Source organism: Triturus cristatus, chromosome 2_1, assembly GCF_964204655.1.
Source record: "Triturus cristatus chromosome 2_1, aTriCri1.1, whole genome shotgun sequence".
NCBI lineage: Eukaryota > Metazoa > Chordata > Amphibia > Caudata > Salamandridae > Triturus > Triturus cristatus.
The window spans coordinates 362,049,153-362,073,085 of NC_140581.1; the positions used below are offsets into that span (position 1 = coordinate 362,049,153).

General features: G+C 44.8%; 1 protein-coding gene across 1 annotated transcript; it reads right to left on the minus strand.

The window, feature by feature from the left end:
* Positions 1 to 13,653: 13,653 nt before the first annotated feature.
* CCNO (cyclin O) lies at positions 13,654 to 23,345 on the minus strand. The gene is made up of 3 exons (XM_085640722.1): positions 22,757 to 23,345; positions 19,692 to 19,877; positions 13,654 to 14,588 (listed from the first exon to the last, which is right to left on the minus strand). Exons 1-3 carry the CDS (start codon positions 23,279 to 23,281, stop codon positions 14,100 to 14,102), a joined length of 1,200 nt encoding a protein of 399 aa, XP_085496848.1. The 5' UTR covers positions 23,282 to 23,345; the 3' UTR covers positions 13,654 to 14,099.
* Between the last annotated feature and the right edge of the window lie 588 nt (positions 23,346 to 23,933).

A 23,933-nucleotide genomic window follows, 5' to 3' on the forward strand; every position in this document is an offset into this window, starting at 1 on the left:
ATCCATTTTTTGTGGCAAGAAGTTTCCATTGTCATTAAAAATAACACCCAGGTATTTACAGGAAACAACTTGTTCCAATTCATTACCTTCCAAAAATCATTTATATTTATATTTAAATCGCGTATTTTTGGTAATGACCATTACCTTGGTCTTAGCTTCATTTATTGTCATACCATTTTCCTTTGAAAAATTTAAAATACAGTTAATTAGTCGTTGCAATCCAATTTTAGTGTGACTTAAGATTATGACATCATCTGCATATAACAAGTTGGATAATCGTTTGTCTGCAAGCTTCGGGGGATGCGCATTCATTTCGTTCAAATCCATAGAAAGATCAGCTAAAAATAAATGAAAAAGTAGGGGGGCCAAGACGCACCCTTGTTTTAGTCCTCTGGACGTAGGGATTTCTTTTGATAGTGTGCGTCCATCACCAATCCTCACCCTGCTCCAGGTATCAGAGTGAAGAAGCTTGATCATTTTTAACAATGTATCAGGAATTCCTTGTTTTTCAAGTTTTGTCCACAGGAGATTTCTATCAACACAATCGAAAGCAGATTTAAAATCTACAAAACAGAAATATAAAGGTTGTTTTGCTAAAATTGCTTTATCCATTAATACGGATATTATTAATATATTTGTGGAGGTTCCCAGACCTTTAATAAAGCCTGTTTGATTCGGAGGCAGCACCTGCTTTTCCTTTGCCCAATCTGTTAATATCATCAATAAAAACCCAGCAAATAATTTTGCGTCAGTATCTTGAAGGGTAATTAAACGATAATTTTCCGGCAATTGCCAATTTCCTTTCTTAAAGATAGGAGATATTAGAGACCCTCTCCACGATTTCGGAATGAATCCACTCTGAATCACTTCATTAAAGACAGCAGTTAGGTATACGGACCAAAATTCTGGATCTTCTTTATAGGATGCAAACGGTATACCATTAGGGCCAGGTGCCCCATCCTTTTGTTTTTTTATTAGTTTCGCCACTTGTAATTGAGTTATATTAATTTCATATTTACATTCTATAACGTATTTATCCATCTTTTTCTGTATGTTACATTCAGTATTTGGTAATGACACTGAGTTTAGATGTTTTATAAGGAACGTAGACCATTCGTCTTCAGTTAAGGGAGATCCTACGGCAGATTTATTCTGTCGGGCCAGACTGTTAATCAGTCTCCAGAATTTGTTTGAGTACTTGCATAGAATCCACAATTCTTGTCTAACTTTATTTTGTTCATTACAAATTAATTTCCTCAAATTATAATTATTATTTCTTAATTGTACCCTTATATCTTCATTTAATGGAAACCTGGTTGACTGTTTCCTAAGTCTGTTGCGGGTACGTCTAATTTTTCTCAAAATATGCAGGAGAATGATGTTATTTTCTCTGATTTCAGTCCGGGTCACTTGTTTTGTTTGTACACATACAGTTTTTTCATTAGACTTCACTATTTACCGTATAAAATGTTCCCATTGCTCTATTACTGTTTCCATCACAGTTTCTTTAAAACACTCATTAACTAGGTTTTGTGTGTTTTCCTTTATATCATCTGCATTATTTGGGTTCCATATGAGTTTACTATAATTGATGGTATAGATATGGCCTTGCGTTGTCAAATCTTTTTGAGGTTTTGGACAAGATAGTTTTATTTTCATTATTTGTTGGCTATGGTCACTATCCGGCACTTCATTCAGTTGGTAGGAAATCACTTTATTGAAGATATATAATGAAACCATTGTGTAATCAATTAGTGAGTTACCATTCTGCGAATGAAATGTCCAAGCAGGTGGTATGTCCATTGGAAATCTACCATTCAATATTCTTAATCCCAATGCCTCCATGTCCATCAAAAAGTTTCTCCCCATTCTATTATGTTTAGTGTTTGTTCGAGAATCAGTTATTTGTTCAGGGATTTCCCACTGTTGGTTCTGGGATTGGACGTAATCATCCCGTAGATAAGGTATTAATAAATTTATATTATAATCACCTGATATAATGTAATCTGCCAAAGGCTCTTCCAAAATATGCTCCAGAAGAAGACTATTTAGAGCAGCACACATTTCTTTCCTAGTGCTCTGTTTTGGTGGAATATATATATTTATCAACATTATGATTTTGTGAGTCTTATCTTTGCCTGATATATATCTCAACTTTACAGCAAGAAGATTAGAGTTATTTGTAACTATGCGTTCATGATTTATTTTTAAATCAGTCAATATGAATGTTGCAAGCCCCCCGCATGGGCGACCAAATTTTAAAAAATGTGTTGCAGGTTCAAAATATCCTTTATATTGATGTAACATAAATCGGTCTATTGCCCATGTTTCCTGCAACAGTATAACATGAATAATACTTGGTATTGCATCTATTTGGGCATCTTTTAATTTTTTACATATCCCATTTATATTCCAAGAGCACATTCTTATTACTAAATTATCCCTATTCTGCTCTACTAATGCTGTCTGTGTTGAGCTTTGTCAATGTTCTTCGTCACCATGTAGAGCTGTCACAATCCATTTTTCATTTATACCATTTGCATGTTCTACTGCTATTTTATTAGTAGAGTTTTTTCTTCAAGATGTGTTTTTCCAAGGGGATTGTTTAATATGGAAAAAACGAAATCATCTTTTTCCAGCTTTGTTTTTTTTTCTCGGACTTTCTGTTTTTAAGAAAGGTGCTGGATAGACTTTTGGAGTCGGTTGACTAATTAATATCCTCCAGTTTTGAAAGGTTCCTTGCTCTTGCATGATTAAATCCGCTACAAACCCAGAAACCACTGTTAAGAGCGTTAGGGGCTGTTTTCCTTCGAGATTAGGTAGAAATCCTACACATTCAATATCTTCAGATGTTATTTTCTCCAATGTTCCTATTGTTCTTAATAACCGAAGGATGTTTCCTCTATTCAAAATATCATGTTTACCCCGTGAGTCATATAGTGGTGTAAAAATAATTTGAGCAGACTTTTTTAAGAGACCTATTTTTGTTTTTTCTTCAATTCTTCCCTTTTCCTCATATGTAATTTGCCGGTTTTGACCACTTCTTTCAATCACTAGGTTACCCCATGATTTTTTTTGTCCCATTTCCTCTATTGTTTCTCTAACATCCAAGGAATTAGTCAATGTTTTGTCAACCCACAGTTCATTCCTTGCTTGATTAACTTTTTGGTTCATGTTCCCACCTATACTTAGTGCAGTTTTTTGGTTATGATATATTGTCTTCTGAATCAATTGTCCCGTGTAGTTTTGCTCATCATTTTGATTGTGCAGTGCGGTTTTAAACTCAAAAGGATTTGAGGGCCTCATGACTTGGGTCATATTTATTGTTTGTTCATTTTGAATGTCACAAGAAGTGACTTCTTTTATTACACATCCATTTCCATTAAGTTTGCATAATGCTTATTTTTCTTGGTCCCTATTTACTTCAAAAACTGGAGAACAAGGCCTTTGGCTAGTTCTTTCTGCTAGTATAATTGTATTTGTAGCGAGGAAATTTTGTTCACCCAAATTGTTCCCAGACTTAGTAAAGATATCATAATATTTTTCTTTTTTTTTCAAGATTTTTTTCATCCCATTTACATTACTGTCTTGGTTTTCTAATATTTTTTTCCTTAATTTTTCTCCTTTGTCAAGTTGATTAGAGGATGCGTCTAGTTTGGTATCTATTTTTTCTTTTTTTGCACTTTCCTTTTATAATGGTGTATCCATATTATTCTTTGCTTTTTCTACAATTACCCTTTTCGCCTTATTTCTGGCTTTACGTAATTTTTTCCTTTTTTTTGTTATTTCAAAGGTTTTGAATCCTCATCATTTTCTCCACCTTCCTTCAGGTCGTGTGAGGAGTCCAACAGTGTTTCAATACTTTTTTTCTTGTTTATATCTTGTTTTTTACTTAGTAGTATTGCTGTGCTTGGTATAGCAAAGACCTCGTTATCTATTTTTTCACCTGATTGCTCCATATTTTTTCCCTCTATCAAAGCAGATACATTTTTTTCTGAATAACAACAATTCTCCTTACGATATTCCTTTTTTTTGCAGACTATTTCTTTGACATCCTCTAAGATTGTATTCACGACATCTGGAATAGTTACCAATTTATTAATTAAGGAAGCGCATGTACATTCAAAATAATTTGACGCTGCTTCCCTTTCGGCTTTAATTATAAGATTATTCAGTTCGACCAATTTGTGTTCAATCCCAGCAACTGCATTTGCCATAACTCCAAGTATATCAATTTGAGTATCCATTTTATTAGATTTAATGAGATGCAAAGTGGGCGTTACTGGGCGTACCCCTGACGGACTACCTTGTAAAATATTGCGAAATGTACATCGTGATATTTACAAGGATGCGCACGCATATTTGCAGACGTTAGTTTTTGGCGAAAACAAAACTAATGTCTGCAAAAATGCATACTTAACTATACCTAACAATGGGGGTGGATTATGCTGATACGACCACAGGGTCGTATCAACAAGGTTATCGCCATTTTCCATGGAACATCGCTGGAAAACCAGCGATGTTCCATGGAAAAGACCGCTATCGCTGGGAAATTATCGCCATTGCGCTATGCGTTGTTAATACAGCGATAGCATGGCGATAATTGCCAGCGATAGCCGGCATTAAAAAAAATCTCGCTAAGAGCGGCCAGCGATAATTATCGCTGCCACTTGATAATATGCCCCTAATTGCTTCCAAGATGAGTGTAGGGCAGAAGATAACATGGGTCCTGGAGGGACATAAGAGCGGGGACTAACATGTGAACCCCTAGGTTGAGTATGAAGTGAGGCAAGGGTCAGTCGGTGACCCTGATCTGATAGAGACTGAATCTGTGAATCAGATCAACATCGGAAGGCTACATCTCAATTACAGAAGTGCCATTGCTCACGCAACATTTGTGTTTGAGAAAAGACAATGATCCAGGTTAGGAAGGAGCATCAAAGTTGACAAAGATCTTTCTATTTTTATTGATTGAATATTCTGATATGGAGGAGCACAGCCAAGGGTAGGGTGGGCTGCACTAGTGGAAGCTTTGGGTTGGATGAAGTTTCTAACTAAAGAAAACAGTTGTCCGGTAGAGATGTAGTTCAGTAATAGTAGTAAACTTGGCATGAGCTGCGGCTTTTAGTTGTTCGTGGCAGCTGCTAATGGAGGTCTTTTATGACTCTGCATACATTCATGGATTTTGCAGTGGTGTTTGATGTCAGAGTACCATGATGCAGAGGGATTTTTTTCCGACTGGGATGTTAATCTTTTAGAGTGACAATCATATCTATAGAAGTTGTAATCCAGGTATAAAAACTGGTGGTAGCAGAGCAAATACCAGAGACAGAGACAAAAGGGCTTTGAAGAGGAAGTCCTGCGAGATAGATTCCACGCTCTATAGGGGATACGGTGCCTCGAGGAGAGAAAGAAGGAGGTCTTACTTTCATTGGCCAGTAAAAAGAGATACGGGACTGATCCGACACACTTATGGGAAGTGCGTTGTTAATGGAAAGTTCCTCCACACTGGTAAAGATGGGAGATGTGCTGCATGATCGGTGGGTTTTGATACAAGTTAAGCTAAACCTAGGTCCTAGTGCAGGTGTTCTGCCTCTGTGATCAGAAAACACAAATTATTTACAAGTTGCTGCTAGCTGGAATTAGCTGCACTTTTTCGGTGAAAACGTGAATTTTAAAGATCGCCACTTCTGTTAGCGAGAGTTAACGAAAATGAGATGCAAGGTGGGCTTTCCCATGCAAAAACTGCCGCTAACCCCACTTCGCAATATTCACAAGGAATTCCTTTTATGATGCACAACCCAAAAAAATGCCTCTAAGCTCAGTTAGAGGCAGTTTTTTTAAGACCAGAACAACCTGGTCTTAAAATTTGTGCAAACACTTGGGGCTTCATTTCAGAGGTTTTGGTGCTGGACACCGTAGCAAAGAATATTGCTGCGCTGCCCTGCACCAAAACAAAAGCACAGGCATGCGCCACACAATAAGATAGGGCGCAGTCCTGGGCCTCATTCATGAAAAGTGTTGCATCGTTGCGATAAAACAGTCTTGAAACACTTTTTACTGTGCCCTCCTTGCGACACCATGGATGCGCCATATTTACTGTACTGCGCTCCATGTCACAAGGATTTACAGATATGTCAGTATTCCTGACTTATCTGCCGGCGATAAAGTCACGCATTGCTGCAATTGTGTCACAAGCATGACGCAACTCCAGCAATGCATGAGGCAGGCATATCCCTATGGCACTGCGTCACCCTTAAGCCCGCCATGAGGCAGCCGTAAGGTTTTGACGCAGTGGCGTCCTAGAATTGTCGCTGTGAAATCTCATGGATTTCACTGCACCACTCCTATGAGGCTTTGTAGCATGGGAATGCCGACCCTGCATACATCCTACCTGACGCAGGTATAATGTAGCATAGGGGGTCACAAGGTCACGCATATGCCTAGATGCGTCCCTTTGTACAGAGTCTAGTTAGGCATCCAGGGTGTCTGCTGTAAACTTTCCCGGCGGCCAGCGACCCCCAGATGATCAGTCCACTGACACGGAGCAGCTGCCAGGGTGTCTGCGCAGTTGGAGCTCCATCGGTGGAGTTTGTGAGCTGCAGTGTTAGCATCTGTAAGCGTTGGCGTTCTTTGATGGCCTTGATCCAGCTGGGGGGGGGGGGGGACGATGATGGTGGTCGTGTACGGTGGGCGTGGTGAATGCGTCATGTATACTATGATGGTCGGTCCAGGAGAGTTCGGGGGTGTGGCTGTAGTTGAAGTTCCCGCTGGCGGAGAAGATGGGGTCAAGCGAGTGTCCGGCTATGTGGGTTGGTGTGGTGACTAGCTGCTTGAATCTGATGTTGGCGAGGTTCCCCAGGAGGGGGGTGGTGTTCTGGTCAACTTGAGGTGTCCAAGTAGGATGTAGTCAGTGAATGGGAGAGCCTGGAATGCGATGAGCTCTACAATGGCATCGGTGAATGGGGGTTCATGGGCCTGGGGGCCTGTAGATGAGGGTGCCACGGTGGGTGGGGTTGGTATGGATCTGGAAGTGGAGGTGTTCCATGGTAGCCGTCGGGTCATTAGAGTGTGTGGTCTGTCGGAGTGTGCTTTTTTATACAATGGCAATGCCTTCTCCTGGGCGCTCGGGGTGGTCCGCGCGGGTGAATTTGTAGCGTTCGTGGATTGTGAAGGCGATGTACGGTTCGGAGCAGAGGTTGGTCCAGGTTTCCATGAACAAGGCAGTCTGAAGAGGTGGCGTCGAGGAGGTCCCAAATTTCTGTTGCGTTTTTTTAAATGGACCGCATGTTGAGGAGGATGCAGTTGAGCCGGTCTGCTGTGCTGTTGGCCGGCTGGCCGGCAGGAGGCGTTGGTGTTGCAGAAGGTGCGTTTGCAGTTTCGGCAGGCGCAGGGTGCAAGGAAATTCTACAGTGATGCTAGATGGCAGGAGGTGTGGCATCCAGGGCTGATGGCGAGGAGGGTTCTGTCACCATAGCGGTAGAGTGTCTGAGAGGAAGGGTCCTTGGTGCTGGGCGCGGTCCAAGGGCAGACGGACACAGACAGGCTTGCCTTTGGCGCACCAGTGGTAAGGCCACTGCACGTGGCCGTACAGCAGCTGCCATTAAGTAGTGCTGCAGGGGGGACTGGACAGCTGGAAGATGGGAAACACAGGAAATGACACTAGAGGGTGCGGTGTCGTGGTGGGGGATCAGGGGTTGTGAATATATATTTGTTTTAATCTTAAATCGAGGCCGGGTCCTGCATCTTCTGTGCTCCTGCTCCCCTGAGTCTGCTTCCAGGAACAGGAAGCAGGCAGCAGGGCTCCCTCCCCTAGACCAATCACAACGCTGCAATGTGGCATTGTTATTGTTCTTGAGCGCCGTGACAAGGCGTTCAGCCTGGAGCTGGAGGGGTGGGCATGTTCTCCATGCAGGCTGTAATGTAGCCTGCATTGCGAACAGGAAAGTGTGCATGACTGATTTGGGTGGCCTGAGAGTGCTGACAAAACCGTTATTGTGCACTTGAGTGGCATACCACTCCGCCCCTGCCCCGTGAGTAGAGCAGCCCCACCCACCCTCCCGCCCACAAAGCAAACATAGCATGAGAATATCAGAAAGTTATCATCATGTTATGTTTCCTCTTCTTGCACTGCTTGACAACAGTGGGGCAACACTCTTCCGCCTTAGTGGAGAAGCTGCCACTGGGGGTGCATCACTCACAGGCGCTAGGCCTGAGCCCGACTCGACCCCCGGGCCTCCTCCACTACGCGTCCAAGATTCTCCTCACCTGGACATTGCCACAGTGGCGCTATCCGCTGCACTCTCCAAATCTGTGACTCAGCCAGCAGGAGCTTCAGCGAGGCGGGAATTTCACAAGCCTGGGTACAGCAGTCGCCACCAAGTCCGCTGGGGAACCTCCCAATGCAGGTGATGCAACAAGGCCCCCATAGGCGTTAAGTTGCAGCGCTCCCACCACACAAGTTCGGCGCAGCTCAGGGGCCTCACCCTCCACAGCGTCCGGCCATCGCAACATCCTCCGGGTTGTGATGCAGAGAGGCTCAGCTCACCATTGGTAAATCTTCTCCATGCACCCCGGTGTTGTGGTGGCGCATAGTATGTGTTACACCTGGCATTTCTTGGCCTGATTACCCCTGACTTTTTGCCTCTATCTCCTCTATTTTTGATGCTGTGATGGATTTCGTTTTACTGGCTTAGGTGCTTTGGGCACTTTGCCACTGCTGATCAGTGTCAAAGTGCAAGTGCTCCCTGTGTAAAGTATAATGGTAATTGGTTGTCCATGATTGGTATGTTTGCCTTACTAGTAAAGTCCCTAGTAAAGTGCAATATGTGTGCCAGGGCTGGTAATGCAAATGCTACTAGCGGACCTGCAGCACTAATTGTGCCACCCACACAAGTAGCCCTAAAGAGAGAACTCAGGCCTGCCACTGCAGTGCCTGCGCGCAGTTTGTTAAACTGCCATGTTGTCCTGACAAGTACACCCACTTGCCAGGCCTTACCCTTCCCTTTTTATGCACATCAGACACCCCTATGGTAGGTCCATGGTACCCCCTGTGTATGTGAAAGGTAGAACATGTACTGAGGTGTGTACCATGTCCCAACAGTGAAATACTATGTTTCCAGCCTATCTTCTCATAGGTTTAAGATGAAGAGGTGAAGTTTAGTGTGCCTGAACTCACAATTTATTAACACATCTTTTTGTGAAGGTGGTTTTTACATTGTGTGTTTAGAAACCACTCTTTTAGAAGTGGCTGGTTTTTTGTGTTCTAACAATTCTGTGTGTCTCTGCCTGGTTGTGGATTGAGTGTCTGGATTTAAAAGCGATAGGATCTGGAGAATGTCTTGACCCAGGGGAGGAGGTGAGACAGCAACAGGCTGACCTGCATCTGGAGTGCAGGGGGGAGGAGTAGCCCCTGGAGGTGAAGAGGCCTGGGCTGCTGCCATAAAACAATGGCTCCATCTCCTGCTGAGTGATTAAGGATCCAGACCCCACTATCAAAGGAAGAAGGTGTCACTGGCAGGGAGACACCCAGAACTGGGGTGGACAGGGGTCAATGCCCCCCTGAACACAAAGACTTCAAACATTTAGGGGTATAACTATGAGAGCTGAAACCCCTGAACGTTGGAATGAAACTGTAAAGGATTGAAACGACTTTGTGGTCAAGAGGAACCTCTGCTAAGGAAGAAACAGCAGAAGAGACTGAAGGAAAGGACGGACCCTTGCTGTGTGTTCTGGGGCTGGCCTGCAGTTTACTGATTTAACCAAGGAGAGGCGAAAGGGACTTTGCTGTGTGCTGTGTCCCCCCTGCTTGAAAGGACTGTGCTGTGTCCTGAAGTAACTTATCCCCAAGGGCCCGAGGAGAACTGGCTCTCTGTTGTGGAAACTCAGGAACACAAAAGTTTCCAGGTGTGTCTCAGCGACGCTGTATGCGTATGCTTTTTGCAGCCTGAGACCCTTGTAAGAATTGCCCTGTGATCGTGGGCACCTGGAATCCAAGTGAGTCTCAGAGACGCTGTGTGCGTATGCTTTTTGCAGCCTTTGTGAGGATTGCCCTGTGAACGTGCACAGCCGGAGTCCAAGTGAGCCTCAGCGACGCTGTGTGTGTGTGTGCTTTGTGCAGCCTGAGACCTTTGTGAGGATTGCCCTGTGACCGTGCACACCCGGAGCGCAAATGAGTCTCAGCGACGCTGTGTGCGTGTGCTTTGTGCAGCCTGAGACCTTTGTGAGGATTACCCCGTGATCGTGTGCATCCGGAACTAAAGTGAGTCTCAGTGACGCTGGGTGCGTGTGCTTCGTGCAGCCTGAGACCTTCGTGAGGATTGCCCTGTGACCATGCACACCCGGAGCTCAAGTGAGTCTCAGCGACGCTGTGTGCGTGTGCCCTGTTGCAGCCTGAGACCGTCGCCATTGGCATCGGCCCGGACCGACATCCCCAGAGGAGCTGTGCTGCCGGCCCGAGCCAACCTTTGCCAATGAGGGACCTCGAACCATCCCCATCGGGGGGGGGGGACCCTATTCCCACTCCCCGAAATCAACGAAGTTGCATCGGAGGCCCAAGGAGAGTGAGGTCGCACCCCGTAGGTAACGGTCAGTGAGCGTGCGTGTGTCGCCGCCTGGGGCAGGGTGCGGGTTCCGAGGGAAAAGCTCTCACCTTTCTCATTCTCGCAGCGCGAGCCTCCGCTCAAGCTTGTTTCGCGGCCCATACTTGCCGAGGAGTGGCAGTACCGGGGCCGGAGTGTGAAGCGGCACTTTGCTTTCCACCATACCCGTGTTGGGGGCATATTCTGGCAGAAGCTAATGGCGAGTCAGCAAGAGTGGCCTAGAGACCGACCAGAGCACCGTGATCGGTGCCGGAGTACATTATTGTTGCGTTACGCATTGCATTGTTTTTTGCATTACGAACTGCCTGATTGTTGCATTACGCATTGCATTATTTTTGCATTACAAACTGCCTGATTGTTCTATTACGCATTGCGTTGGTGCGCATGATCGACTCTACCGTTCACAGGTCCACGGGGCACCAGGCGTTCTTCTCACACAGGTCAGCAACGTGTCTCGATGTGACCTGGCAGACTTCACCACCACGTAAGGGTGATCGCCGAGGCCTCAATGTCTACCGCCACGACCCAGCAATTCCACAGCACCTCTGCATCCCACTCCAGGTCTTAGACGCAGGCACAGCGAGGTCTCCGGGCCCCAGGGACTGTTCGCGCTTTCTAGGTTTTGGTTGTCATGGCGTTGCAAGGAGGGTGTTATGAAGAGCGACGTATCACAGGTTTTCCCCAGCGATGCGCCTCTTTTCATATATGTAGCTCTGATTCTGCATTTCCTCTTCCCCTGGGACTCTGGCTGGTCATCCTGGCTGTTGGGGGGATTGAGGAGGTTGTTGATCTGTGCTGCACTTGTCCCTGCCTGCTCCATTCTCAATTCCATTGCTTTTCTTTTCTTTATTGGAGGTGGATTTATTGGCTATTTTTGCTTCTAGAGGCAAAAAAGTTGAAGTTCTGCTGACATTAATTTTTTTGCCTGCAAATTGGCCTTTCATCAGTTTTAGCCCGCTAATGTCAGCACTTGTATCGCCTTTACGCTAGTGTTAGCGGCAGATTTCGCTGCGGCTACCAGAAACTATCACCATGTAAATACATCGCTAACAGGGCGATAGTTTTTGGTGATAGGCCGCGTTAAGAAAACTTCAGCTAACTAACGCTAACACTAGTTTAGCTGCAGTTCTTTTACATATACCCCTTAGTGTGAAAGGTAAGGGAAATGGGTGTTGCGGAGGGCGTTTCACCGCAACACCCATTGATTTTGACGCTGTCCCATTTTTGCAAGTGTGGCGTAAATATGGGGCAGCGCCAAAATTAAGACCAAGGAAAACATGGTCTTACCCTTGCAATACAAGGAGAAATTTTTATTTTCTCCTCGTTTTTGCTGTTTCCATGTGTGCTGCGTTCCACAGCACACATGGAAAAAGCAAAACACCATTATTGTGTTTATGTGCAGAAGGTCTCCCTTCCTGCACATAAACAATCATTTTAACCCCTTCGACGCGCATGACGGAACGGTTCCGTCATGCACGTCGGTTGCGCTGTGCGCATGACGGAACCGTTCCGTCATGGCCCCGCCCGCGCACGGAATCTTCAGCGTGGCGCGGAAATCCGCGCCGCGCTGAAGAGGTTAAAAAATGACGTTTTGCAACTTCTATGTGTGCTGCAGAAAGCTCATTTGGGGAAAAATTTGATCCTTATAGCATCCTGAACTTAGGAGAGACTGAGCTACTGCTGCCACTAACCTGCAATTATCATTATCAATTCTCTGGAGGGGTCTGATTAACCTTTTAGATGCATCATCAAACAATCCAGTCAAGATCTGGTGATTACACAGACTACAGTAACCATCTCAGTGTTCTCAAGAAAGGACACCTATTTAGCAAGGATTCTGCAGTTTATAATCAATTAGTTAATGTGAATTCACTACTAGCTGACAGTATATCTAACGTCAAGTGTTTTAACTTCCCAGTACATGGGAATTATGGCTTCTTCTATATACATTTGGTCATAAAGTGGATTTCCTCTATAAAAGCATTCAACTTCTCAATATTGCCAATAACAGGGAGCAGTAGTTGGGTATAATTCACATATATATGAAAACCCACTCCTATCCCTTGCAGCGGAAAATGGAGAATCTGCATATAAACTTTGAAAAGCACAAGAGAGAACCAGCCTTATGAGGGACACTAATTGTGACATATATAGCCACAGAGCTGCCCCGTTGTTCTTGTGAGACCCTTTTGGCTGGGAAGGATTTACACCACTCAGTGGATCAATGGATCAGCCATAGATTCCCATTAACCTTCTGTAATCTGTGTCAGCCAGTGGTTTTGTGTCTCTCTGGCTTTCTCTATAGTAACTCTGCCGCGCTACGAGGAGTTCTGCGAGCGGCGGAGTGCGTTAGGGTCATGCCGTTCATGGCAATTTTGAGCGCCGGCTGTTTGTCCTGCCATGTAAAATCATCGCAAACTGCACTATGTGCAGAGCAAAAAGGTGCAGCTTCCTTTCTGCTGCTCGAGTAGATTTTCTGCAACCACTCGCATTGAGAAATCCGACCACCCGCATTGAGAAATCTTGCCAGGAGGTTGCTTTTCCTCGCTCGCGTTCGCCATCTAGACCATGGCGAGCGCGAGCGAGGAAAAATTCTCTACGGGTTTTTGGGAACTCTGCGTGCTCCGCGGAATGCAGAAATCTCTGCGAACGGAGCGGAGTTCACCAACCAGGGTTACTCCATAGCTATATGTCATTTATTGTGAGCACATTATTTGGTGATTACTGTCACTGTGTCAAGCAGCTGTATCTGCCAGTCTACTGTGTATAGCAAGAGGGATAGTGCACGTCGTGTGCTGGGGTCAAGAGAGTGTGTCATAGGTAAGGGCCGGTTCTTTTAAGGGGTGAGGGTGGATGGAGAATAGTGTATGTGCACCCAAATCCCCAGTTGTGGTAGAAGAATCTTTTCTTCCTATGTTTAATATTATATGAACTTCCTTACTATTGACCACCCTGCTTAGGGGATTCCAGCTAATGTGGTAATGCCATGATCAGTAGTGGCAAATCAATAAAACAGAACCTAAAATACAGGTAATAAATATAGTCTTATTTTAACTGGGTTTTATTTTTCCAAGTTTAATGGTTCATCTAGGAACCGCCATGTTTAAATAAAATCAAACATTGAAACGCTACAAAATGTAAAAATGCCAAAGGTTATTTTAAAACATGTTTGTGTGTGTGTGTGCAAAATATTTTGCAAACCACAATTCCATTTCTAACATTGTAGAAAAAGGCCTCATAAATAATTCACGTGTCTTACTCTGAATGCCCTACACAGCGCAGTGCTTTGTAAATAAATAAAAATACATTGTATTAATGTCACTATTCAAGTCAGGAGGATTTAGGCAAATACTGTTTCAGACGTTCGCATCCATGTAGTAGGCTTGCAGCTCATACAAAACTATTTAGAAATTAAACACATTAGAACACTGATAAAAGAGAATGTTCTGCATTCTTAAAAGTTCAGTACTCTGGATTCCAGTGCATCTGTCCCTCCAGCTACAGCTGAGCTGTCCCACATTTTTCAGAAAGTCCTGCTGGTAGCAGACGGGGTAAGGAGTCCTCATTCAGAGATACAAGCAGCTGCAGCTTCTCTGAGCAGTCCTGGATCAGCAGATCCGAATAGCCACTGATGTGCAGGTCGAGTGGCCTCTGGTGGTGCAGCATCTTGTCCCCCAGGCCCAGGCAGCAAATGGCGAGCAGCGATGGAGGGAAAGCGTTGAAGGCGTAGTCGGCCAGGCTCAGCTCTGCCACTCCAGTAGCAAAGGCTCTGGCGTTCAGCGCCTCGACGTTGTCCTTCTTGCAAGACTCGCTGTGTGCCAGTCGCATGTGGGTATAGTGTTCCAGGAAGTAGTGTAACGTGGGGGCGTCCAGGCGGAAGTGCAGCTTGAGCAGGATGATGCACTCCAGGTTGCACAGCTGCTCGCGCGAGAAGGCGCCGCAGCAGAGGGCCAGCAGCTGCTTCACCCGAGGGGGGCGCACTTCTATCTGAGGAAGCAAGGACAACCGTTAGCGTCGAGTGTTCCACAAAACCCGCTCCTTGTCCCCGTTCAACCCAAGTCTTTCTCATATAGGCACATCCCATTAACTACGGTGCAGCTGCTATAAATATTTAGAAACAACAATATGGGAGAAAATCGCAGCAAAAAACATAATTATAAAGGTGGTGTAACAAAAAAGTGAAAGAAAAAAAAGGTAGAAATTAGACAATACAGTCGACTGCACAAAAGTGCTGAAAAACGCCTGGGTGGGCATTTGGGAAATGCTTAGGGGCATATTATCAAGCCAGGCAATAAAATTATCGCCGCTTTAACGGCAGAAAACTGCCGCTAAAACGGCAATAATGGGCTTGATAATATGCTCTATGGAATTCCAATTGAAGCCCATGTTAGATGTGAAGGACATCTAACATGGGCTTCAATTGGATTTCCGTAGAGCATATTATCAAGCCCATTATCGCCGTTTTAGCGGCAGTTTTCTGCCGCTAAAGCGGCGATAATTTTATCGCCTGGCTTGATAATATGCCCCTTAGGGTTATGTTTAGAGGATGAAGGGTGGATATGGCATGAGAGATGAGGTAAAAGGAGATAAACAGATTAGGGTTGAAGTAAGGGTTAGGATCGGATCAGGGTTAAGTTACCTTTAGAGTACGGTAGGTGTTATGGTTAGGGCTGGCGGTTAAGAGTTAGTGCTCGGACAGGGATAGGTTTACCACTTAGATAATGGATGGTGCAAGTGATAGCATAACTTTGCATTTTACATAGACATACATTCTAGCCATGACATTTGTTCTTTTTTAAAATCTATTTTGTATTCTAAAATGCCGCACACAACCACGTGAGAATGACACGTTTGCCTAAAACTGTGTCAGAGCATCTTGAGGACCAAACTACCCTCAGGCAGGCACAGCGGTACACCTGGCACCCTTCTGTGCTATGAGGTTCTGGGCGGCTGTGCCACCCGCTACCTATGCAGTGTGCACCTGCACACCGACAGCCATGTGAACATCGGTGCCTAGTATTGAGACGATAACGCCGTACCACAGCCACCATTAGCACTTTCTGTATTCGGCCATCTTTGATGGGTATTAATCTAATCTAGATTAGCAGTTGGGGGTATCTACCCATTTCATTTTAAGGCAAGACACGGGAGCAACTATTACATCAATAAGGAAAATATATGCAAAGTGAGACGTGTGGAAGAAAATACAATTGTATATTGGAACCTTCAATGCTTACATCCCCACCAACCTTCGCAAATGCACTTTGGGAATATAGAAAGATAACATAACTGCCATTTTCTATCATTCCGCAGTTAAAGGAGTTTTGGACACAGAAACTTTAGGATTAAGTGGATGATTAAAGACATACTAGAGATGTCAGGCTGATCTGATACTCCCACCTTTTCCATCTGTAATATAAAATGGAGGGGCATATTTATGTAGGTTTTGCATCGCCCTAGCACCAAGGGGCACAAGTGGGATGCAAAATCTAAGTAGGATTTATCAAGCCATGCATGGCCACCTTGCATAGTCCTGAGTGGCTTAATAAATCCATAGTTACACAATGTAGTGCAAGTTGCTGCGTTGCGTTACTCTGCACCAGGGAGGCGTTCCATGGGTGGAGCGTGGGTGTTCCCACGCATCCACCCATGGATTTTGGTGCATTCCCAGATTTACCTTCAATGGCAGACCTGGGAATGTGTCAGAAGGCTACACCTCTCCAGGTGAGGTGCAACCAGGAGAAATATATTTATTTCACCTTGTTACTTCCTCTTTCTATATGTGCTGCATTCTGCAGCAAACAGAAAGAGGAAAATGCCTCCCAGGATTGTTTTTGTGCAGGAAGCTGACCATTCCTAAACAAAATATTTCCAATGAGTAGCTATAGAGGGCAATAGTGTGCCAGAACACCCTCCACTCAGCAATTATTCTTACAACAAAGATCTGGCACACACAGGCACTTTTCTCAATATATATATATATATATATATATATATATATATATATATATATATATATATATATATATATATATATATATATATATTAAGGAGAAGCATCAATCAGATCCAAAGTTTTTAACTTTTTTTATTATTGATGCCATCCCTATCTCTAAAAGAGGTGGCGACAGGGAAAAATCCCTACGCAGACTCGAGACCAGATATATTTTGGAACTAGATTGTAAACGTCCAGGAGGTCTAAACATGACTGAAGACCTCCATACATTTTTATAGTTCCAACAATGGCCTGTTTTTAACCTGAATACCAAAGTCATTGCTCACTCAAATATATAACTGAGCATACTAACAGGCCCTCTTGATAGCTGTTCTCCTAGATCTCAGATTAATAAAACCATTAAGGTAGTTATTTTACCATCACATGTTTTTAAACAAATTTTTCTTTTAGCATACTATTTATTTATTTTTAATAAATAGCTGCTTTGCACTTTACACATTTTATCTAACACTCCTATTTGGGTGATCAGCAATGCTTTGACAAGTCCACATCCATCTAAAACCAACTACTAGAAGGATGATTAATTTAGACTAAATCCCATAAAACAACCTCACGCAGTAAAAATTGTTTATGCATTATAATACAGTTCTTTTAACTAGTATTTTTAAAAATCTGTATGTATAATCTCCATTTTTTTTACAATTTTTACTATCCATCTGTGATTCCCAATACCACATTAATTTGGGTTCTTAACTAGTTACTTTACATGGCATTTAAGCTACGATTTTAAGTAAAGAAACTATTTGTGGGCAATTTGTTTTTAATTTGCAATGTTTGCACAATACGACTCTATGTCATTTGCACTAGGATTTTATCCTGTCTGCACTGAATTGCGAATTTTGCACTGAATTGACATTCTCTGCCCCTGAAAAGGTATTTAAACCATGGATATTACCTTGTGAATGTTTTAAATATTGATATTTGGGAAATTGTCAGTAAGCTAACGCATTGTTGATACTGTACTTGCGTGGTATAAAGCACTGTCACTTTTGAAGCACACTTGCACTTTAAATTACAAAAAAAGCAATGAAAAAAATGGTTTAAAAATCATGTGACTGATGACCAGCGTGTCATGTGATCAAGGCCCTCCGGGGCTGAAACGCGTAATGGCTGCTACATCGCTGTACTGAGGAAATAAAACGCATTCTACCGCCAATTTGATGTGGTCTACGCTCCTTTGTGTTCAGAGAATCGAGGAAACTTACGAGGAGTTCGTGGATATATATATATATATATATATATATATATATAGGACTGGTAAGAGGAAAGACATTTTTATCAAAATCCTCAGCCAACTATTTTATAGCTTACTATAGCCTAATCCTATGTGCCTACTAGTCTTAAAAAAGCTGAAAAGAAGGAGAGGAAGAGGTGGTCAGTCAGTACTCTAAAATTAACACATACCCCCGATTTCAAGTGTATATGTGCTAAAAAAGTGTAGAGAGAGGAGAAAGTATCTCATGTGCGCACCACCAGAGGAGCTACAAGTAGGTTCTCACCAGCTTGCCCACGTTTGTATCATCAATGATAACTTTCTCACAGAAAACGTGATGTGTCCAGTAGAGAAGGAAGTGAAAAAGAAATTTTTGTCCCCTGTGAAAGAAATGAGACACAAGAGGTCTCTATTTAAAAATGGACTAAACTCACAGACACTGTTCACCTTTTATTGCAAACTGTGAGTCTGTACCAAGTTAAAAACACAGCATGTTGTAGACCACTTTAGTGACGGCCAACATGTTTCATTGCCATATCATTTGTGGCAAATTCGTTAGGGCAACCAAGGTCAACGATCACCTCCCTGGACAAATAACATCAAAAAAGAGTAACTAGTAGGAGCTATGGGCCCACATACCAGCTCCCACCATGTCAAGGGGATGTGTATCATATACAGTTTTCGTCCCTTTTAAAAGCACTTTCGTAGCTAAGTATTTTTATCGCTTCCCAGGGACTTCGAGCGGTAAATCAACCCGGCAGCAATTTGCCACAAATGATATGGCAATGAAACATGTTGGCCGTCACTAAAGTGGTCTACAACATGCTGTGTTTTTAACTTGGTACAGACTCACAGTTCAGAATAAAAGGTGAACAGTGTCTGTGAGTTTAGTCCATTTTTAAATAGAGACCTATTGTGTCTCATTTCTTTCACGGGGGACAACAATTTATTTTTCACTTCCTTCTCTAGTGGACACATCACTTGTTCTGTGAGAAAGTTATCAATGATGATACAAACGTGGGCAAGCTGGTGAGAAACTACCAGTAGCTCCTCTGGTGGTGCGCACATGAGATACTTTCTCCTCTCTCTACACTTTTTTAGCACATATACACTTGAAATCGGGGGTATGTGTTAATTTTAGAGTACTGGCTGACCATCTCTTCCTCTCCTTCTTTTCAGCTTTTTTAAGACTAGTAGGCAGATAGGATTGGGCTATAGAAAGCTATAAAATAGTTGGCTGAGGATTTTGATAAAAATGTCTTTCCTCTTCCCAGTCCTATATATATATATATTGAGAGAAGTGCCTGTGTGTGCCAGAACATTCCTAAACAAAAACAATCCTGTGTTGGCACTGGGCAGCACATTGTGCACCAGCACCGGGAAATGACAGGAATGCGCAGCTTGGGGCTTATTTACCAGCCCCTTGTGCGTCACTTTAAAATGGCGACGCACAGGCTTGTAAATAAGCCCCTATATTGTTAAGTACAGCGCATTCCTAGCCTTTCCCCATCATGCAGCGCAGCTGCGTTATAGCTTATTAAATATGCCCCTGAGAATACAGTAAGTTTTTCAAAATAAAATGCAACGGTTATACATGGATATAATAGTCATCTTTGTGTCTTTAATAAAATCTTGATTCTGCAGTCACTATACACATTTATTTCTGCACCACATACTTATATAGATATCCTTCCCCACAGCTAATAAAAGTAAAGAATATTTCATAGACAAGAATAAAGATTTTATAAATTTACTCTCAGAAGTCTTAGAATTGGTGGTGACAGATGCTTTATAGCACGTGGTAAACATGTTTTTAAAGATATCTGTGTGTTGCAGGTGACAACTGTACCCCAGTTCTTACCTGTTTACATGCAATGAGCAGAGATGTCACCCCCACCAGCTGGAAGCAGTCAGAGGCTACTGGGGTGCAGCAGAGGAAGCGATCTAGGATGTTGATGGCCAAACATAGCGACTCGAAGCCCAAGTTGAAGTGCTTGTGCACCGGGATGAGCCAACTGATGAGTTTGCAGCGAGACTCGGGCTTCACCTGTCATTAGAACACACAGGAAGCAATAAGTGCACGATACAATCACACAGTTTTAAATTTCAGACTTTGGTATGAGGTACCCTGGTTTACTGTCAAGTCGTTGCTAAGAGAGTACCGTGAGGCATAAGGTCTTTAGCACAGTATTCAATGAAAGGAGAATACTAACGACGGAGTGACGCAACTGTATCACCTTGAGTCAAAGCGCCAGGTATGGAACCTGGTGTTAGTGTAAAGAGTGGCCAGGTACAGAATCCGCTGTTATTGTATGGTAGCCAGGTGTAGCATCTGCTGTTAGTGTATGGTGGCCGGGGATAGCACCTGCTGTTAGTGTATGGTGGCCAGGGATAGCACCTGCTGTTAGTGTATGGTGGCCAGGTATAGCACCTGGTGTTAGTGTATGGTGGCCAGGTATAGCATCTGCTGTTAGTGTATGGTGGCCAGGCATAGCACCTGCTGTTAGTGTATGGTGGCCAGGGATAGCACCTGCTGTTAGTGTATGGTGGCCAGGTATAGCACCTGGTGTTAGTGTATGGTGGCCAGGGATAGCACCTGCTGTTAGTGTATGGTGGCCAGGTATAGCATCTGCTGTTAGTGTAGAGTGGCCAGTATCAGCTGTTAGTGTGAATGAGAACTAGATATAGCATTAGCCATTGGTGTAAACAGGGGCTGGGTACAGCGTGAGCTGTTAGTAAAAAGGGGCCCGGTATAGCATTAGGGGCCAGGTACAGAATCAGCTCTTACTCAAAATAGGGTTCAAACAGAGAATCATCTGTTAGTGCAAAGAGGGTCAGGTGTAAAACCTGGGTGGCCTAGCGCAACACACAACCTTTGCACTATAACACAATGTTTGTTGTATGTGTCACGTCTAGCATAGGTTTTGTAGTGGAAGTGTACCCTTAAAGTACAAACACTATACAGACAAACTTTAAAACTTTTCCCACTTTGGATGTATGCTGTACAGTGCAGCACACCTGCTAAGTCAGAAAAGTTTTGAGAAATAAAAATATTTCTCCTTTTTAATGCAATCTGTAAGAGGTGCTATTATCTGGCTCAAATCAATATCATCTGTTGTCAGTAGATAGGGCTTTGCATCAAAAACCATGAGAATACCCAGCATCTCTTGAAGGCAATTTTCCGGTGCACAAGTTATGCTATAGAAAGTAAATCCCAAATAAACATTCTGTAACACAAACCCAGCACAAAATGTAAGCAAATCTGCCCCCGGAGTCAGCCAAAAGAGGGGTCAGGTACAGCATTTCGAGCCAGTGTAAAGAGGAACCAGATATAGCACCTTGTGTTAGAAGGGGACGAGTACTGCATTTGGAGTCAGTGTAAAGAAGGGGACGAGTACTGCATTTGGAGTCAGTGTAAAGAAGGGAACGAGTACTGCATCTGGAGTCAGTGTAAAGAAGGGGACGAGTACTGCATTTGGAGTCAGTGTAAAGAAGGGAACGAGTACTGCATCTGGAGTCAGTGTAAAGAAGGGGACGAGTACTGCATCTGGAGTCCGTGTAAGGAAGGGGACGAGTACTGCTTCTGGATGCAGTGTAAGGAAGGGGACGAGTACTGCATCTGGAGTCAGTGTAAGGAAGGGGACGAGTACTGCATCTGGAGTCAGTGTAAAGAAAGGGACGAGTACTGCATGTAGAGTCAATGTAAAGATGGGGACAAGTACTGCATCTGGAGTCCGTGTAAGGAAGGGTACGAGTACTGCATCTGGAGTCCGTGTAAGGAAGGGTACGAGTACTGCATCTGGAGTCCGTGTAAGGAAGGGGACGAGTACTGCATCTGGAGTCAGTGTAAGGAAGGGGACGAGTACTGCATCTGGAGTCAGTGTAAGGAAGGGGACGAGTACTGCATCTGGAGTCAGTGTAAGGAAAGGGACGAGTACTGCATCTGGAGTCCGTGTAAGGAAAGGAACGAGTACTGCATCTGGGGTCAGTGTAGGGAAGGGGACGAGTACTGCATCTGGAGTCCGTGTAAAGAAGGGGACGAGTAGTGCATCTGGAATCCGTGTAAAAAGGGGACGAGTACTGCATCTGGAATCCGTGTAAAAAGGGGACGAGTAGTGCATCTGGAGTCTGTAAGGAAGGGGACGAGTACTGCATCTGGAGTCCGTGTAAGGAAGGGAACGAGTACTGCATCTGGAGTCAGTGTAAAGAAAGGGACGAGTACTGCATCTGGAGTCAGTGTAAAGAAGGGTACAAGTTTGGAATCTGGATTCACTGTAAAGAGGGGCCTTGGAATCGGTGTAAAGATGGACCAGCTACTGCACCTGGAGTCGGTGTAAAGAGAGGCCAGGTACCGCACCTGGAGACTGTCTAAAGCAGGTCCCTCTTTACAAAAGCAGCAAGTGCTTGTGTAAAGAGCAACCCTCTTTACGCTGACTTCAGGGCTGTACCTGCCTCTACGTTGATGCTAATGTAAGGAGGAGCCGAGAATAGCACCTGGATAGTGGCCAGGTACAGAAGTTGCTTCCCGTGGAAAGACTAGAGGCTGCATTTAAGTCGCAGTGCGTGGTGTAAATACAGTAGGGGCCCGCATATTGCTTGTCTGGGTGGTAAAAGGAAAAGCTGCATCGCTTTACTTCCGTAAACGGGGATTAGTGCAACCGAGCTGGGTGAAGTTAATGCACGTGTGGTGAGGCTATTCCAGCACGCAGTATTGTCGCAGTCACCATGGAGACAACTGTGCGGTGTATCTCGGACAAGGATTCTATAGGGTGTGATTGTGAGGTATCAGTGGTAGACTGACCCTCTCTCTCTCGTCTTAGGTCGCAGCGCAAGAGTGCGATGACCGAGATAGGCTCTCGGTCGCGGCGCTATATTATTAGCCCAATGACGTGTTGGAGCACTATAGCGAGGTACCATTAGACTCACCTGCGGCTGCCGAGCCAGGCACTCGGCGGTCAGGAAGTCTCTCTCGATGACCCTCCGGTGCAGGTAGCAGTCTTCCCCGTAGTCCCTGAAGTTACGTAGGTCGAGCCGCAGGGGGGCGATCACTGCAGGCTCGGTGCTGCTACTGCAGTCAACGGGGCTTTCCTCGTCCGAAGACGGCTCGCTGCTCGGGGGTGTCTCGAACAGCGGGTCTGGGCCCCTCGGGATCCTTTGCTTCCGTAGCCTAGGGCACCGCTCCCGCCTGAGCGGGGGTCTCTGCAGAGAGGTGGTCGGACTCTGTGACCTATCCTCCGGGGTCACCTCTTCGGGAGCCGCAAGACCCTTCAGCCTCTTGCTAGGGCTGCCCTGCGCCTCCTCGACAGAGGGGCGGACCAGAGCGCTGCAGGTCACCATAGCTGCTCTGCACCAGCAGGCTATCTCTGCGTCCGCTGATGAGCCGATCCTATGTTTGCTAGTAGTGCTGCGCTGGCTCGTAGCGCTATATACTGGCAGCGCTGGGAGGAGCATCAAGTGTCGGCGCTGATGTTGCAGCTGTGACTGAGGCTCCCTGGCCGGACGCTGGAGTTTATCCACAGTCCAGCTCGCCTCTGACTGGCTGCCTACAGAACCCCTGTATTGTGACGTCACGCGGAGCTTTCCCGGCTAATGTGCCGCTCAGTGGCACTGGCCGTGGCAACCTGCCGGGCAGGTCCCGCCTCCCCAGCGAGAGTGTCGACGTTGCCGTGGTAACCAGTGCCTGGGGGTACCGGGAAAGCCTTTCAGAGAGTGCCTCCACCCCCCAGGGAGCCGGCTGTGGCGGCAGTACTGGCAAACCCCGCGCACAGGCACCGAAACTGCACGCCGGAAATAGATGTACCCAGCCACCTGGCTGAGTGTGAGCCCAAGAGATAAGGACAATAGGACAGGAATAGAGAAACAAGAAAGGCCAAGCGGCCCGTGCAACCCCTTCATTCGGAACGCCGTCGCTGCAACAGGAATACCACACTTTATTTATTTAAATTTGTACAGAATACTCCCATATTAAGCAAGCATTACACACACGAAATTTCAAGTGTGTTTAAGTATTCTCGACCCTCTCCTCTCCCACCCCCACGTAAGTAATACATTCTAACGTATTTTAATTATGATACAACGAGTTTACGGAGTCGCACATTTCCAC